Raw genomic sequence first — 17,850 nt, 5'->3', positions numbered from 1 at the left:
TATCCGTCGGGATGGCGGTGGCGATGTCGGGGCTGGAGATGGCATTTGTCCAGGTTTCGGTGAGGAAGGAGACGTCGGGTGAGAGGGTTTCAAGCAGGTCCCAGATCTTTATGGCGTGTCTGTGTAGGGAGCGTACGTTAAGGAGGATGCATGTCAGGGCTCCGGTGGTGCGGGCGTCCAGCGAGTTTTCGGCGGTCTTGGGGGCGCAGTCGATGGTGAAGGATCGTTGGCAGTGTTTGCAGAAGAACTGTCCTTGGATGGTGTTCGGTGTGGCTCTTAGGCACCCGTTGAGTCTTCAAGGGTTAAGTGCGTGGAGGACGACGGAGATGTATCGGCGTGGTTCTGTAGATCCAGGGTTCCTGGCGCTGGCCGCGGTCGGGTCGCGCGCAAACGGGCTTGCCTTGGGCACGCCCGCTGCGCGACAGCACAGCGGCCGACATTAAGTAGAGGAGGGGGGCGGAACTTGAGGTGGGGAGGCAGGAGCGGGGGCTGTGTAGGGGGAGGGGCCACAGGGGCGGGAAAGGTGGGAGAACAAACAAGATTTAAAAGCGAGCAAGAATTAAATTAAATTACTAAAATAAAGTTAAATTCCCCAAAACAGGACAGGCACAGTAAAAACCCGGAACCGGTGAGCAGGGGGCGAGGGGGAACACCAGGCGGAGCTGGAACCTGGGTCGCCTGTGCGTCAGGCGGTGGGCTGCCGGCGCGAACCCTGGTGAAGGGAGGGCTCTGTCGATGCGGCAATGTAGCGGAGCAATGCCCTATGGATGAATTGGTCAGGCATATTTGCCTACGCTTTTCCGCCTCTTCCACTCCTTTCCTTTTGTGGTTCGGAAACTCAGACAAACATCACTCACACTGATTTTTGGTAGCTCCCACATGGGTACGTCAACTGTGGTACACCACCCTGTTAATGCTCTCAGTAGTTCCTCATCAAAAGCTACAACTCACCTCCAGTCTCCTCACTCAGAACCATGGAGAAATCAAGCATCCTAATCCCAAGGAGCTCAACTTAGCGATTTGGCTCCTGAAGTCATAGTTTCGATATTTAAATTTGCCCCCAGACTGTATGACTATTCTGAAAGAAGCAAGAAAACCTACTACCAGAGCTTGCTATGCAGCAAAATGGAAACAAATTGTTTACTGCAATAACAAAATTATACCTCTAAAGGCTTCTGTTCAGAACATTGTCTGTTACCTTCCAAACCTACAGCAATTTGGGCTAGTTCACACATCTATTCGGTTGCACCTTGCAGCAGTAGCTGCATATTTGCAAAACAGACAGCATTTGTCTTTGTTCAAAGTTTCTGTCATCAAAGGCTTTATGGAGGGCTTAAAGAGAGTTATACCACCAAGAATTCCACCGGCACCAGTGTGGAATCTTAATGTTGACTTATGAGCCTTATGGGTCCACCCTTTGAACCACTACACAAGTGTTCTCTACAGTTTCTCTCATGGAAGGTTGCATTCCTCATTGCAATCACTTCATTAAGGAGAGTTGGTGAGCTACAGGCATTAACCTTAGAAGAACCCTTCTTTCAGCTCCATAAAGATAGGGTAGTTCTTCGCTCCACTCCCAGATTCCTTCCCAAAGTGGTTTCTGCTTTCCATATTAACCAACCAGTTGAGTTACCTGTGTTCTTTCCTCAACCTGATTTGGTAGCAGAACGGGCTTTTCACACACTTCACGTCAGAAGAGCTTTATTGTATTATATCGAAAGAACAAAATATTTCCGTAAAACAAAGCAACTGTTTGTTTCATTTACACTACCTCACAGAGGCAATCCTATTTCTAAATCTGGTATTTCAAGATAGATTTTTTTTTTTTTTGTGAAACTTTTTTTATTGAAACAATGGCATGTTAAAAATCAAAGACACAATATTGCACATGTAGACATTGACACATACTGTTATAACACATCATAGATCCATACTCCCCTCTACAACATAACGTATATCAGAAATGACACGTTAATCGACATCAATAGCCTCTCCCACTCGATCCTTTGGCGGTTCACATATCCCACCCCGGAAGGTGTTCCAAGGCCCCCAAATTTGTGACCACTTTTTCGGGCAACCCCTGGAGACATAAATAGGTATTTCAGTCACCATGCACCAGTCCATGTCTTTGGACCAGTCCGCAATGGTCGGTGGGGTCGGAGCCCTCCACAATCTTGCGATATTTCGCTTTGCAACCATGAAGCCCAATATGACCCATGTCCTCTCTCTAGCCGTAAGGTCAGTGGGGTCCCATATATTCAACAAAATCAATTTTATATTGCACTGTACCTGCCGCCACATCACTTCCTCCATCACTGATACCATCCCCTCCCAGAATCTCTGAATTATATCGCATTCCCAAAGTGTGTGGATGAAGGTGCCCTCTTGGCCGCACCGCCGCGGACACCCACCGTCTGGGGCGTATCCCATATGAACCAACGAAGGTCCAGACAGATACGTCCTGTGGAGGATTTTCAGCTGGACTAGTCTGAGTCTAGAGGAGATTGCCACTTCACGGGGGAAGCCACCGCGGCCCGCCACTCCTCATCCTCCAAGCTGGCAACGTCGTGGTCCCATTTGGCTCTGAGTCAAGATGGATTGTTAAGTGCATTCAAACTTGTAATGCAAAAGCTAAAAGAACATTCTCTATACCCCCTAGAGCACATTCCACTCCCAAAATAGGGGCATCTGTGGCCTTTTTAGGTAATGTTCCTATAGCTGACATTTTTAAAGCAGCAACATGGTTTACACCACACACATTTATTAAACACTATTGTGTGGATGTACCAGCACGCCAACAAGCCAATGTAGGGTAGGCAGTGCTAGAGACACTTTTCCAGATAACTGCAACATCTACTGGTTAGCCACCACTTTGGGAGAATACTGCTATATAGTCTATGCAAAGCATGTGTATCTGCTGCACACATGCCTTGAACGCATTATGTTACTTACCCAGTAAGCATCTGTTCTTGACATGTAGAGCTGTAGATTCACATGCGCCCACCCACCACCCCGGGCACCTGTAGTTTTTGCAGTTTTCTTTATTTCCATTATCTACGCATGGACATCTCTTTAAAAACCTCACTCATTCTCACCCTTTTGCGGGAAAACAATCTAACAATGGAGTCAATGCCCATGCACACTATCACCGAAAGGAGGAGTCACTTTACCTCATGACTGGAAAGACTTCTTCCAAACATCCGGAACTAATGCCAGATGGCAAAAGTATGCAAAGCATGTGAATCTACAGCTCTACATGCCTAGAACAGATGCTTACTGGGTAAGTAACATAATCCTTTTGTGATTTCATTCAGCATTTTTAACATCCAGCTAAAGTCTAAAACACAAAGAAAACGTGTAGCAGAGCCTTTTTGGGCATCATCCCAAAGATTTGGGACTCTGCCTCTGGAAATTGCCAATGTAAGATGGAAGTTCTAAGGACGAGAAAGAGAGCAGAAAGGCCTTACAGCAAGTCCTCTAGTTCCATTGGGAAAGTTCCAAAATCTCCAAAAGACCCCCCACAGAAGATGATCCATGGAGAAAAGGATTGAAAAAGGTGAAGGTAGACATAGCCACCATCATTCTCACGATGCTGAGGACATCAGCCTGAAGTGTTCGCCATCAATGGACATGGCGTCGAAGGCACGACATCATCAACAGTGCCATTCCTCCAAGTCATCGGAGTCCAGACATCCGACGGCCTCACCTTCGATGTGGAAGCACTCCAGACAGTTAAGAGCTTCCCACTCCAAACAATCTTTTTTACTCAATATCACTGCAGCATTCCTTGACAGCGTTGCCAGTGTCAAGGCCTTTCTCAAGGTATAGGCTTTCAATGAGGATCATTTCACCAAGCATATCTAAAAAAAAAAAGACTCCGATTTCCCAGACACTGATGGTATCCAGATCCATTACAGGTTGCCATGTAAGTAGATTCTAATTACTACCTCGTGCAGAACTGAACTGAATCTGCGGTTGGATATTTATTGGACACTGCTTCCAACTCAATCAGTAATGTGTTCCAAGCTATATGTGCAATCTCCCTTCTACTTTGTTTATACATGCGATTACCCTTTCTACTATGTGGACATAAAAATAACATATATGGCTCGAAGTGTTGTGGGGGGGGGGTCCCGAAACAGAGTGGGCAATTATTCTAACCCTTGACCTCAGCGAATTTTCCTATGATGCCGAACTAGGTCTACAAGTAAAAAACCATTACATCTCTTTGAAAGATATAATTGAAACATAATTTATTTCTTATGGCCTTTTTAACAGTACTTTGGCAAGAGGCCTCAATGTGTCCATGGACATCCTGACTACCTGATGTCATTGGAATTAACTTGTGTCATGGACTGTTACCTGAACCATTAATCCATGTGGCCTTGTTGGTTCTTAAAACAGTTGGGTATACCCACAACTGAAATTGCTGTTTGAGACCTTGCCCTTTAATAACCGGTCTCCAAGACTGCCAGGGGCCTTACCCCTGAGATGACCTAAATATAAGAAATCAATGGGAATCCAAGGTCACATATATCTAGCACTATAGTCATCAGGTGGCCTGTTCCGTTAGCCGTCTTTGAAGGGTGTGTCCTTTAGATGAGCTGACCTTTGGAGGTGAAGTAGTCTGGCAGGGAAGCACTGTGGTGTGGCACTAACCTTTGGGACCATGGCTTTCTGTTGGCATGACAGTGCGAATTCAATCAAGCATGTAAATTAGGATTAGGGCCCAGGTCACCATATTGGAGGCTAAGCAACTACATCTCTGGCAGGATTGGCACCAGGCGCTATGTCTTTCTGTGGCCATCTGGATTCTTGTGTAATGACACACTCCTATATGCCTGACTTGTGTTAGTCTAATCCCAGTTCATGGGCGCTCTCAAATGTTCGTGGAGTCCTTCACAATGTTGAAGACCTTATAGCCTAGTGTATCAAGTATGAAATGACCGTTTTGAGGTGTCACGAGTGGAGTGGGGGACCAGAAAGACTTCGGTACTGGCATTGCTCCTTCACAGCTCCTTTGCTGCCTGGCAAACAAAACTGGTGTGGAAACCACTAACACTCACAAAGGGTGACCTGCCCAGTTCCACAGGTGCTGTTAACTTTTTCTCATCACAGAAATTGTTTAGGGAGAAACCCTTTTTAGCCACAGAAAACTATACCGTTTTGAAAATTGTATGTACTTAGACAAAAATCTTTCTTAAATCCTAGCATTGTGACACATCCAATAAAGCGGATTTGGTAGCATCCTCCTGGAATAATTTGTAAATTAGAGTGTCTAAAAGAGTCTTAAATACTGTTGGACAATTTCTTATAGTTATGTCCTGGAAATGGAAAAAACTGCTGGTCTGTGAAAATGAGGAAATTTAATAGATTTTGTTCTCTGGGTAATCTAAGCCCCACATTTACAGCATTGCGTTATTAGGCAGCATGGCTATGGTGTTATGGCCTTGGTATGTGCAAGTGGGTGTGCCACAGATTATCTTTCCACAGATAACATGCTAGTGTGAGAAGCAGCCCAATGGCCACAGAATGCTCTTGTAAACAGCTTTCATGTTGATAAGAATAACATGTAGGTAGAGGAATCATCAAACTCTATGCAGTGGGTGTACCTCACCCATAACAGGAGATCCACAAAATTGTCAGAACTGATAGTACATATTGAACTATGCATTCCAATGCTACCCTGCAGAGGAAAGATGCAGTTTCTGGCTGTGTTGTGAAACAGCTGTGGTAAGCCGCATAAACCTGACTAACCTTATCTCCAAGAAGTGACGAGTTTTGTAAGCACCAAGAAGATTACAGTCTGTTCAAACAGTAGCATAGAAGTGGTTGCTTTTTACATTGTAGACTAGATTAACCATATTTAAATGAACAGCCTGCTATCGTGAAATCATTGAAGAGTTATAATAGGATTGATAGATACCTGGTGATCTTAGCATGTCACTTACTCCAGTAATGGAACTTTCATAGATTCACATGCTTGAATCATCCCAGTCATCGAGATGGGAGTCCCTGGTATATTAAAATAGAAAAGGCCCTAGGCCCCTTCAGTTTTGTAACATATAGTCATTTGTAAAAAAAGAGACTAAATATAGTTTGCAACCAATCAGAATGCCCTACCCTCTAGAACACTCCTGAAAGAAGCTCCAGCCCTTCAGGTTTTCTACCTCACGTCGTGCTATGGAGTCTCCACTGAGCTCTGCTCAGTTTTCTCTTAATCTACAATTACCTGGAACTATTTGTCACCTGTTTGCTACTTGATAGAGGATTTTGGAATTGTAGTTCCTTCATCTACAACCCTCCATTCCTATTTTCCTGACTTCGCTATGTCAGAAAAGGAAAGGATGAGTCTCTTCAGGGCTGGTGCTACCTATGCCAAGAAAGGGCTTCATACCGGTGAAGTAATGCATATATTGCCTTTATCCCAACCATAAGGCCAAAGAATGCAACGTATGTAGTACCTTTTCTAATAAAACTTTAAGCGATCGCAAGGGGTGCCTACTAATTTGGCTGCAGAAGCTAAAATAATTAAAGGACCCTCTTTCCAGTGATGAGAAAGCATCATCTTCTTCTAAAAGGTCACATAAAAGAGAGCCATCACCTCACTCTTATTCATCAGCTGAATGAACTAAAAAGGCCTAAAAAAAGACTTCACATGAGTCTTACAGGCACAGCTGTTCAACATCTCCTCACAAAGGTCCAAAGGAGGATAAAGAACATCATTCTGGGGAGAGCAGGCCAAATAATCCAGGTCTAAACCGCCTACACCACCCCCTCAGGTGAGTCTGAAGTTCGGAGCCCTTCTTCTGTACCCCCTCCCGACAGACCTCCTACGGAAATCACAATGTCGTCGAAACCTGTGACTACCAACCTTTTATCCACTCCCTATTCCAGAAAGGCCTCATCGACGAGTCCTACTCAAGCGCCGACGACTCAATCGTCATCGAAGAGTCCGGCTAACCTGACACCTCTACTTTCACCGATGTTATCTACGTCGACAACGACGCCGACTTCTACAACTTCGTGTCCATTAACTGCTACTATGGTTTCATTGGTTTTGGTTACATCCCTGTCGACTGCCCCGTCAACAGTGCCGTTGTCGACCTCATCGATTGGTGAAAAATCTGGAAAAGACAAACAGGACAGATTACAACATCTTACATCAAAGCACACCTCTTCTAGTAAGGTGACACCATTAGTTCCTTCTCAACTTTTGGAAGAGCAGGAATTTGATGACAACGGTCCATTTGGATATGCCCACAGTCCATCAGAACTGCACGTAAAGTGCTAAGAGGAACAATATGATGAAGAGTAAAATGAACAGAACTATTATGCTCCTCCTGAACAATATCTGCCACAATATCACAAGGAAATGGTCTGTATGCCATCTTCGCTACTCACGGACTTACAGTTCATGTTGTCAGACTATAAGATATGGTTTCTGGGTACATCTGCTGCTACTAAGCAACCCTCTTTACCACCTTCGTCGCGGTCTATTCCACCATCCACTCTGCAACAAGACACAGCATTGTTGCCTACCACTAAACACCTTTCACCACAGGCCCCTCTTTAACCAGAGCCTGTAACTTGTGATGGTGACCACGAGGAGGGGGAACTACAAGAGCCACATCAAGAATGGGATGATTGTCTCATACCCACAGCATGGGCTCCGTCACCAATTCCAGTTGACTCTCCACCTGAGGATATTGGTGGGTTTCAGAACTCTCTGTAGAGCAGCTTAACGTTGTGACTTGACCATGCCCTCGTCACAAATAGAATGTTTCCTTTATGACTTAAAGGAGCCTTTTAGAAAGACTGTACTTGCAGTGCCCTTTGTCGGTTATTTTTGGTAGGAAGGCCTTAAGGTCCCGAAGGCTTCAGCCACAGTAACAGCAGTCCTTCCCCCAACTAGAGCAAAAATATAAGCTTCAGACGACGATCCTGCTTGTCTTATTGGCCACCTAAGGCCTGACTCGGTCATCTTGCAAGCAGCGCAATAAAAGTCAAAGAATCTATTGGCCCCTTTACCATCGCCTCCAGACAAGGAAAGCAGACTTCTCTACAATGCAGGGAAGAGATTCTCTTCTATGTCAGCACTCTTGGTCAGAGCGGCTAATGCTCTAGCAGTTTTGGGGTGATACAATTGCCAGATATGGTGCGACCTATGGTGCCACCATAGCTTTTAGCTCGCTTGCAGGTGCAGCCTTCTTGCACCACCAGGACTGGCTCAGAGCGACATCCTTCCGACCTGAGGTCCAGAACAATATCCTTGACCTCCCTTTTGATAGGGAAGCACTTTTTAGAAAACACGTTGATGAGGCACTTTAAACGATCAAGGCGGATACTCACACTGCTAAGCTGTTGGGGATGTTTCAGTACCAGAAGGTACCCTGTCTGGGAGCTCGAGGAAGGGGTCTTTCATTGTACAGGGGAGGCTACCAACAATATCGCTACCACTTTTACACCTTCTCCTCACAGCCCTATAGGCCTCAATACTCTCCACATCAGCCACGGCCAGTGCCGTACAGCAGGTCTACCCCAAGAGGTAGAGTAGTATGCTTGGCTCTGGTAGCAGCTTTCCTAAGAAAACAAAGGCACCAAGTGTTCCGCTACTAGGATGACTGGCTGATCAAGGCGCCATCCATCTCTGCAGCTCTGACATCCACAGCAGTTTGCACAACACTTCAGCAGGTTAGGCCTTGCCCTAAATCCGTAAAAAACAGTCTCACATCCTCCAAAAAAATATCACCTTCTTAGAGGCAACTCTTGACACAACTCTCAACAAGGCTTTCCCCCACTGTTGAGAGACCATTCAAACTGATCTCTAGCTCAGCTAATCCAAAACAGAACTTCTCTTTCAGTTCACCATTACAAATCTCTCCTAGGGATGATGCCATCCTGCATTCCTCTAATTCCATTTTGTTGTCTAAGAATGCATCCTCTCCAGGAGGAACTAGAGAAACAATGGCTGCAAGCAGAGGGAGCTTTCGACGATCCGATAATGATCACACTCAGAATGGTTCAAGCCATCTCTTGGTGGACCCAACGCAGAAATATCTCAATCGGTCTGTCTTTTCTGACTACTCCCTCTCCGCTCATAATTACCAATGAAGCCTCCCTAGACGGATGGGGGGCATTTCTTCAAGATCTACAAGTCAGCAGACGATGGCAACAACAACATCATCACCTTCACATCAACTTATTTGAACTCAAGTGCATCTGGCTTTACAGGTGTTCCTACCAAAGGTAAAGGATTCAGCAGTTCTTGTCCGGACGGACAACACGACTACGATGCACCACATCATCAAACAACGCGGCACCAGATCTTGCCTTCGCTCTCAAGAGGCACAGTGCATCTGGGAATGGGCAATTCATAACAGGGTAGCCCTAAGGGCAGAACATCTTCCCGGCAGCCAAAACACAACAGAAGACACTCTCAGCAGACTAAAATCGTCATGTCATGAATGGGAATTGGATCAGACAAATCTCAACAAAATCTTTCTCCAGTGGGGCAAGCCAATTCTTGATATTTGTGCAACACCAGAGAACTAAAAATGCTGTTTCTTCGCAAGCTTGCATCACCATCAGCGATCATGGGGGAATGCATTTTTAATGGCATGGTCAGGTATCTTTGGCTATGCCTTTCCTCCAGTCTCTCTCCTGCCAAGACTGTTGATGAAAATGAAAGCAGAACCCTGCAGAATCATCCTTATAGCCCCCTCCTGGCAGCGCCAGCATTTTTACAAAGAAATCATCCTACTTTTGGAGAGGCATTACATTCTGTTGGATCTCATTCCATCACTTTCGACGATGTCCCTGGGCTGAGTACTGCATCCAGATCCCAAATCGCTTTATTTATCAGCCTGACTTCTGAGCACCATGAGTTTGCCCATCTGTAACTCCCACAGTGCAGGAAGGTACTGTCCAGCGCCCGAGCACAGAGCGCTATCAAGACCGGTCTGCTAAAAAGGAAGCATTTTTGCATTTGGTGCCAATAATCTAATGTACACCCTTCTCCTCCTCTCCTCATGAGATTCTCCTTCACCTTCTTCAATTAGCAAAATCTGGCTTGGCCCACGCCTCCATCAAGGTCCATCTAGCAGCTATATCTCATTTTAGGAGGTCTTCTTCCTTACCTTTCTTATGGTCATCTAGAATTGTTAAGCAATTCCTCAAAGGACTGTTTAGGGTCTTTCTACGAGTCAGATCTCCTCCACCACTCTGGCAGCTCAACATAGTCCTCTCTCAGCTCCAAGGAAACACCCGTTGGAGCCAATTCACAAAGCTGATCTCAAATTCATTTCATGGAAAGTAGCCCTGCTAACTGGCATTGACATCGGCCAGACAGGTTAGCGAAATTCAGGCCCTTACCATCCAAGAACCTGTTTTACAGTTTATGGATGATAGTCTTGTTCTTCGCAGCAACCCTAACTTCATTCCTAAAGTCCCTTCAGACTTTCATTTAAATGAACCTTTCATCCTCAATTTTTTTTCTCCAGACCCTACAACATCAACGGTAAGGGCTCTTTATTCGCTAGATGTAAAAAAAGATGCTTGAAATTCTATCTTCAGAAGACTAAGAGCTTTCGTTAGTTTACTCAACTCTTTGTGACCTATAGTGATCCATTGAAGGGTTGTCCTCTTTCCAAACAGAGTATTGCTCGTTGAATTTCCAGTGCCATTCGATATTGCCATCATGCAGCAGGGAGATCACTGCATTCACCAGTGCGTGCTCATTCTGTTAGATGCGTTCTAGCATCAACCGCGCTGTTTGCTGGGGTACCAATCCAGTACATCTGAAGGGCAGCTACCTGGAAGAGTACACACAGCTTCACCAGGCATTACTGCTTGGAAACCACGGTATGCAACGACACAGCAGTAGGCCAAGTGGTGCTGCGAAATCCTTTTCCTTGACGGTGATCTTTCTCCTTCGCCTCCTCCTTCCTCTTTTTGCTAAACCATGCACATTTGTTCCTCAATACTGTATTCTCTTTATCATATTTTTAATTATTAAAACATATGAATGGATATTTGCTTTTATATCGGTTTCTTTTTCAACATGCTATGTCTAGGATATTAAAAAAAAAGATAATGAATTCTATAATGGCAACAATTGAAAAACAAACCGATGCAAACAAAAGAGTAAACGAAACACTGTGCTTTAACTGCTATGTAATCTAATTCAAGCCTGTGAATCTAGGAAAGTTCCAATACTGGAGTAAGAAAAGAAGTTACTTATCTGTAACTGTAGTTCTCAAGTATTGGAATCTTTCATGGATTCACATGCGACCCACCCTCCCCCTCTGAGAAGCTCACCTCTCTTGCTTTTCATAGGTGTATCGCCTACACTTGTGCTTTGAAAATCTGAAGGGCTGGAGCTTCTCTCAGGAACTTCTAGCATGTGAATCTATGAAAGATTCCAATACTGGAGAACTACAGTTACTGGTAAGTAACTTATTTTCTTGATGCTTCCTCATTGTTGATGTGCCTACGCTGTGTTGTCGTGCCTCACCTATGCCTGGTTTGCACCGTGCATTGTGGGGAAGAGGAGATAGAAAACCAGGAGCTGGGTGAGTCAAATACAGGTAGCTGGATACCAAGACAGAGGGCTGTAAAGCTGCAGTGGTTGTGGGTATAACTGTAATGGAGAGAAGCCAAAGGGGCGTACAAGCATGGGACAGAGAAGTACAGAACTGACCACCATACTTCCAAGACCTCATGATTACTTACTTCAAGCATGCCACTCTGCACAGCTTATAATACAGACATTTAACACAACAGCTGTAATGCAGTGAGGGAAAAATGTTATGCTCACTACAAATGGGGCTGTAATCACCGTGCAGTCTCTTCTCAACATGATCAGTCCAGTGTTAAGGATTACCGATATTTCTCACCATTTATAGTTCAGAAAACCATTCAATCTTACCAACTCTTGTCTTTAATTCCACAAAGGTATACAAGACATTTCACCAGCTTCATTCTTTATCTCAACTTATGAAGGTTTCTTATCAACCTTATGTTCAATTCCCTGTGTACACTTTTCTCTTATTATCACAAAATTATGGACCCCACTGTCATGATTTTAATCCATTAGTTGTAATCTTTAATACTTATCTGAAAGTACACCTTCTATTATAGAGTGCTACTTTCTTTACTACAAACAAGCCCAGCCGATGTGAGACATCAAAGAAAGGAACAGTTTTCAATTGTTTACTAACAGCCCTATGACCTGGTATAGGCTTCTCTCACTGCTGCTCTCGCAGAACTACCTCTACAGTTTCAAACTCTGCTACTCCCAGCTAGCACCTAACTAAATGAACCCCATCCCACTAGAACTTGGGTGCCCAGAACAAGCTGCAGAAACAAACTGTCCGAGCTGGCTAAACTGCCAGAGAACAGCATGATGTGATAGAGCCATACCGACAGGCAGCTTTAAGTGCACGATTCAAGACCCATTGGTAACTATGACAAGAAAATGGCTAGCACTGTGGCTGACCCCAGCTGGCATGGGTCCTCTGTACAGCAAGTGGTCTGACCTGAGTGTGCACTGTGAGAAATCTGGTTCAGCAGGTCCCAGGACAATCTGAGGTTACTAGGTCCTAATTATGCTTACTGGGGTCTTTCACCCCTTGTGTCGTGGAGCCCTCTTTACCATGGGCCCTCTAACGGAGGACCAAGTACAGGTTTTAGCACTTGACTCTCAGAATGACGAAGTAGAGAAGTCCAAAGTGGTCTGATGTGGGAAACATTGTTTATGGCGACATCCAAACAATGAAAGCCTTTACAGCGAAAATACCTTTACCACAAAAGTCTTTCACATTTTCTTTTTTTTTTTTTGCAACGCATATGCCTTTACCACGGATTTCTTTACAACGAAAAGGTAAGTATTTTGCAGACAAGTAGAAAGCATTTAAATAAATATGTATATATCATATATATATACACACACACACACATATATATTCATAGATATAGGGATTTTAGGGTGGGTATGGGTTTTGGGGTAGAAGGGGGATTTTAAGGGTTTATGGTTTGTATTGTTTTTTAGATGGCAAGGGAATGTTTAGGGTGGGTATGGATTTTTGGGTTGCAAGGGAATTTTTAAGGTTTAAGGTGGGTATGCGTTTTTGGGTGGCAGTGGAATTTTTATGGTTTCGGGTGGGTATGGGTTCTTGGGTGGCAAGGTCTCCCAACCACCCCCCCCCCCCCCCCCCCAAAAAAAGAAGTAACGTCTGGTTGGGGAGGAAATCGAAGTCGTTTTAGGTGAAAGGGAATGACGCTTCAACTTTAAGACCTAAAACGTCAACAAGGAAGAATGAGGAGACGACATGAAGAGGTAAGGGGAATATAAATTTAAAAAATAAATATATGGATTGAGGGTAACGGGCAGGGGTAATTATAATAAGTATTGGGGGCTGGGGGGTCAGGTAAGGGTACGGGGGGGGGGGTATAACCTTTACCAAGAGTATGCCATTACCATGTATAAATTTACAACAAAAATCGTTGTAAAACTATGCATGGTAAAGGAATAATCGTGGAAAGGGTTATGCGTAGAAAAATCATTCCGTTGTAACGCATGCGTGGTAAAGGCATGCGTTGCAACGGAATGCGTAGTAACGACATACATTCAAATTGGATACTCTCCTTTTATTAACATCATGTGACCTGGTAGCGCATAGAATTATGTAGCCTGTAGTTTGAGCATAAATATTAAAGCCCATATGGGTGTCGCACTCTTGAATTGGTGAAAATGTCAGTTTCCCCAGTGGTTTAAAAGCTTGTCATAAAGTACCTTCTACAAGCCCCCTCGACATTCTGTTGAGTCTTGAACATTGCAAAGACAGACAGGCCTGCTTTTCTTCTTTGCAACATTGCTGCCTCCACAGCTTGGACCGCCGTTTAATTTGATTCTAAGGCGTGCCCTAAGGATGAAGTCTGCACATACATCAAGGCTCCGCGCAGATGACAAGCAGAGTTACTGGACCAGAGATATTTTAAACTGACATGTTAATTTTCTACCATGCATATGCCTTCACCAAGCATGCTTTTACAACAACAATTTAAGTATTTTACAGGTAATTAGAAACCACTTACATACATTTAAGTATATATATATACACATATAAAAAAGGGTTGAAAATTACTAGTAAAATACTTCACTTTTTGTGGTAAAGGCATATGCGTGGTAAAAAAAAAAAAAAGCATTGTCGTTGTACACGCGTTCGTTGTAAATGCTGTTGTGGTTCATACATCCCACTCATGGATATGCTGTAGGCTAGACACTTGGAACTCAGGAACACACACAATAAAAGTCAAATTATTTTCAAATCCATTAATACAGACACAACTAAATAGTATTCACAAAATTATAAACTGGCAGGTGGAACCCACCCCAAAGAGAACTTGCAAATTAACGGGGTGAAAATCGCATGCCCTAAAAAGGTCACAGTGGGAAAGGGACCTTCTGTATTTAGACTTGACACTTTGTTTTGAGGCATTTTGTACCAACCCTAACCCCTAAATCGCAGTAAAGCCCATTTGTGCTTATAGAAAAGCATACAAGTATACATATATACTTTTAAAAGGTCAGGCCTACTGGCTTTGTCAGGGTGTTCACAATTATAATGTCTGGCCTGCTGCCTGTGAAAATGCATGTTCATTATCGAAAGTCAACAGCCTATGGCAGAAATAACATTCTTCTTCAGCGGTCCCTCACTTATAAATGAGGGATGATAATTTTACAGTGCTCCACCATTCCCTGGTCTCTTTTGGGACCCAACTCCTGACGTTGTCCTCTGATGGTAAATTATATTGTGGTCCGGTTTTCCTGTGGCAGCAGGTTTCCTCAGCATTAGGACACCTGTGACAAAAACTTCATAATGGAGACCCACACTATGGCTCAGATCCACAAAAACAGAAGTCCTAAAATGGAGAAAAAAAACCTGCAGGTTAGAACCTATTTTCTTATGAACCTTGACTCTTTGCGTCTTAGTGTTTCCCTCTTTCCACTGCAGACCAAAGGGATGTAAAGAGGAAAAATGCCATTACTCATGATGATTGACGATCCCATCCGTCTTAGGAATGTCTAAATATTTTTAATTAGAACAGACATGCTGTAACTATCACAAGCCCACAAGTAGTAAAATGGGCATACTGTGACCTACCCATTTCGATTTTTGAAAACTTGATTGTTCTCTTTAAAAAAACAAAATGCTTACATTAGGTATGGGGAGTGTCATGGTAAACATGCCTCAACTATTTACGATATGCTTTCAGGTTCTCCTTTACATTCTGATGATGATTTATCTGTTCCCTGAATCTCATGCAAGCTAAACTTATGTCATGTACTTTGCCACATTTAAAATGGTAAAATGGGTTTGACAGTGTAACAGGTAAGACAGAAAATTGATTTAAAAATGTGTTCCATAGTGCTTTATCTGGAAAAATAAATTGGAAGGATCATGTGTTGCCACTTTTTAAGTGTTTTTTATATTTGGTTTTATTTCAGAAACGATGACATTAAAGCAAATAGGTACCTGACGATGGATCCGAATATGACGGGCGTAGTGAGAGGAACATATCCTGTTGGCATAGATCCGGTTAGTGTTTATCTTGTTTTAAATAATGCTTGTGATAAGAAAAGTTGCATGCAACCTACATGGGGTCCATTTTGTTTAACCAGTGGCCTTTAAATGTGCTTAAAATTCAAACATGGAACACTTATTTAAGGCACAGATGCAGCTCATGTTCCTTGGCCATAAAACTCACTAACTTCTTTCAGTGTTCCACACCGTTTCTAGATTACTTTCTTGGGTGCCTTCGTTCTCCGGGGATAGATGAGGTTTTTTTTGTTTTTTAATTTAGGGAGCATGGCATGCCCCATAGAACCCCCTGGGAGCTAGAGGTTATGCAGTGAGGCTATTTTCTGTAGCAATTATATTTGGGTGAATGGCTAACCGAAGGGATCTGTAGGAGAGTGGAATCTGACTAATGGTTGGCCCCAACTTTTTGCCTGGTATTTGAGTGGTTTTGACTAGTCTGGCTGGGATCCTGCTATCCAGGACCCCAGCCTATCTGCTTTCTCCCTAAAACTGATGTGAGTACTCTAGGTACAAACCTAATTGGATGCTGGGCATGCCCTACCAGTCCCTTGTAGATGGTACCCTAGGTCCCCAGGGCATGGGTCCCCAGGGCATGGGTCCCCAGGGCATGGGTCCCCAGGGCATGGGTCCCCCAGTAGGCCTACCAGGGCTGCAGCACTTATTGTGCCACCCTGGGACAGCCACCCAAACTGACACCACCAGACCACTACTGTAGTCTGGGTAAGGTGGTGCTAGCACCCCTTACAGGGATGTAGGTACCCTATATCCCACACCCTTACAACACATATACTCTCATAGGTCACCCCTATGGCAGGCCCTGGTAATCCTACAGGGCTGGGTGCTGAGGTATGTGTGAGGGGGGACCCCTACGTGAGTAGGACCTCTCTGCAACCTTCGTAAAATCGTTACTGGGTTGTTTGTAGTGTAGCCATACCATATACTCTTAACCGCATTATAAGTGAATCGCGTCATCGCAATAACTTGAGAATGGCTACACAGAAACATATCGTGTTTGGTGTCAAACATGAAGGAATCATACCCCCAGTCCAGCCATGGGCATGAGGGTACGATTCCCCCTTGCTAGGAGGGCGATATGGGAAAAGCGGTAGAATTTAGACTCCAATTTAAAAGTGCACATGTACCACAAAATGGCTACTGTCCGCCACCTACACGACTCTGGCTGGCTGTTGCTGGGGAAAACCAGGTTCTGAGCTGGGATGGTGCAGTGAGCTAAAAAACGGTGATGGATTAAAACCATGATCTCTTGACTTGGTAGGAGTATTCTGCATCATTCAGAAACTCTGTCCATCACCACCCCCTTTTTCCCAAATCGATTTTATCCACACTCAGTGTGGGAGGGTATGCTCAGACGTGAGTCCCTTGCTCATTGCACCATCAGGATTCAGGCAAGCCGGGCCGACGAAGGCTGTGATGCCAGAAACCGGTCCCCGGAAGCTTGTTTCCTTCCCAGTATAAGAATTGGCTTGGTAGTTTGGTTTGCCCTGTTCCCATCATGCACTGGGACAGGTACAGACTAATTTGCATGTAGCCAGGTTCTGAGCTGGGATGGTGCAGTGAGCTAAAAAACGGTGATGGATTAAAACCATGATCTCTTGACTTGGTAGGAGTATTCTGCATCATTCAGAAACTCTGTCCATCACCACCCCCTTTTTCCCAAATCGATTTTATCCACACTCAGTGTGGGAGGGTATGCTCAGACGTGAGTCCCTTGCTCATTGCACCATCAGGATTCAGGCAAGCCGGGCCGACGAAGGCTGTGATGCCAGAAACCGGTCCCCGGAAGCTTGTTTCCTTCCCAGTATAAGAATTGGCTTGGTAGTTTGGTTTGCCCTGTTCCCATCATGCACTGGGACAGGTACAGACTAATTTGCATGTAGCCAGGTTCTGAGCTGGGATGGTGCAGTGAGCTAAAAAACGGTGATGGATTAAAACCATGATCTCTTGACTTGGTAGGAGTATTCTGCATCATTCAGAAACTCTGTCCATCACCACCCCCTTTTTCCCAAATCGAAAACCCCAGCCTCGCCATCTGGACAATAGGGCTCCTGTGGCAGGGAGGTGCCAGCACCTCCCCAGACAGGATATGTGGATTGGAACAGGGTGGGTGCACCAAATGTCCTTTCAGAGTTGCACGTAGGCAGCTGCAGAGCCCCAATTCTGCATACACCGCCTGGAACCGATTCAGGGGCACCCTGCCCCTCGCCCAAGCGGGAAACACACAAAG

At 44.5% G+C, this 17,850-nt stretch overlaps 1 protein-coding gene across 1 annotated transcript in view; it reads left to right on the top strand.

The window, feature by feature from the left end:
- The window catches only part of ATP6V0A2 (ATPase H+ transporting V0 subunit a2), a 417,607-nt gene that overhangs the window by 281,126 nt on the left and 118,631 nt on the right, over window positions 1-17,850 (top strand). Inside the window, exon 13 of the mRNA XM_085636095.1 lies at window positions 15,512-15,602. Within this exon, the coding sequence (XP_085492221.1) occupies window positions 15,512-15,602 (91 nt within the window). The remainder of the gene's footprint in view (window positions 1-15,511; window positions 15,603-17,850) is intronic.

Source organism: Triturus cristatus, chromosome 11 (assembly GCF_964204655.1).
Source record: "Triturus cristatus chromosome 11, aTriCri1.1, whole genome shotgun sequence".
Lineage (NCBI taxonomy): Eukaryota > Metazoa > Chordata > Amphibia > Caudata > Salamandridae > Triturus > Triturus cristatus.
This window is presented reverse-complemented; position numbering and strand designations above follow the sequence as displayed.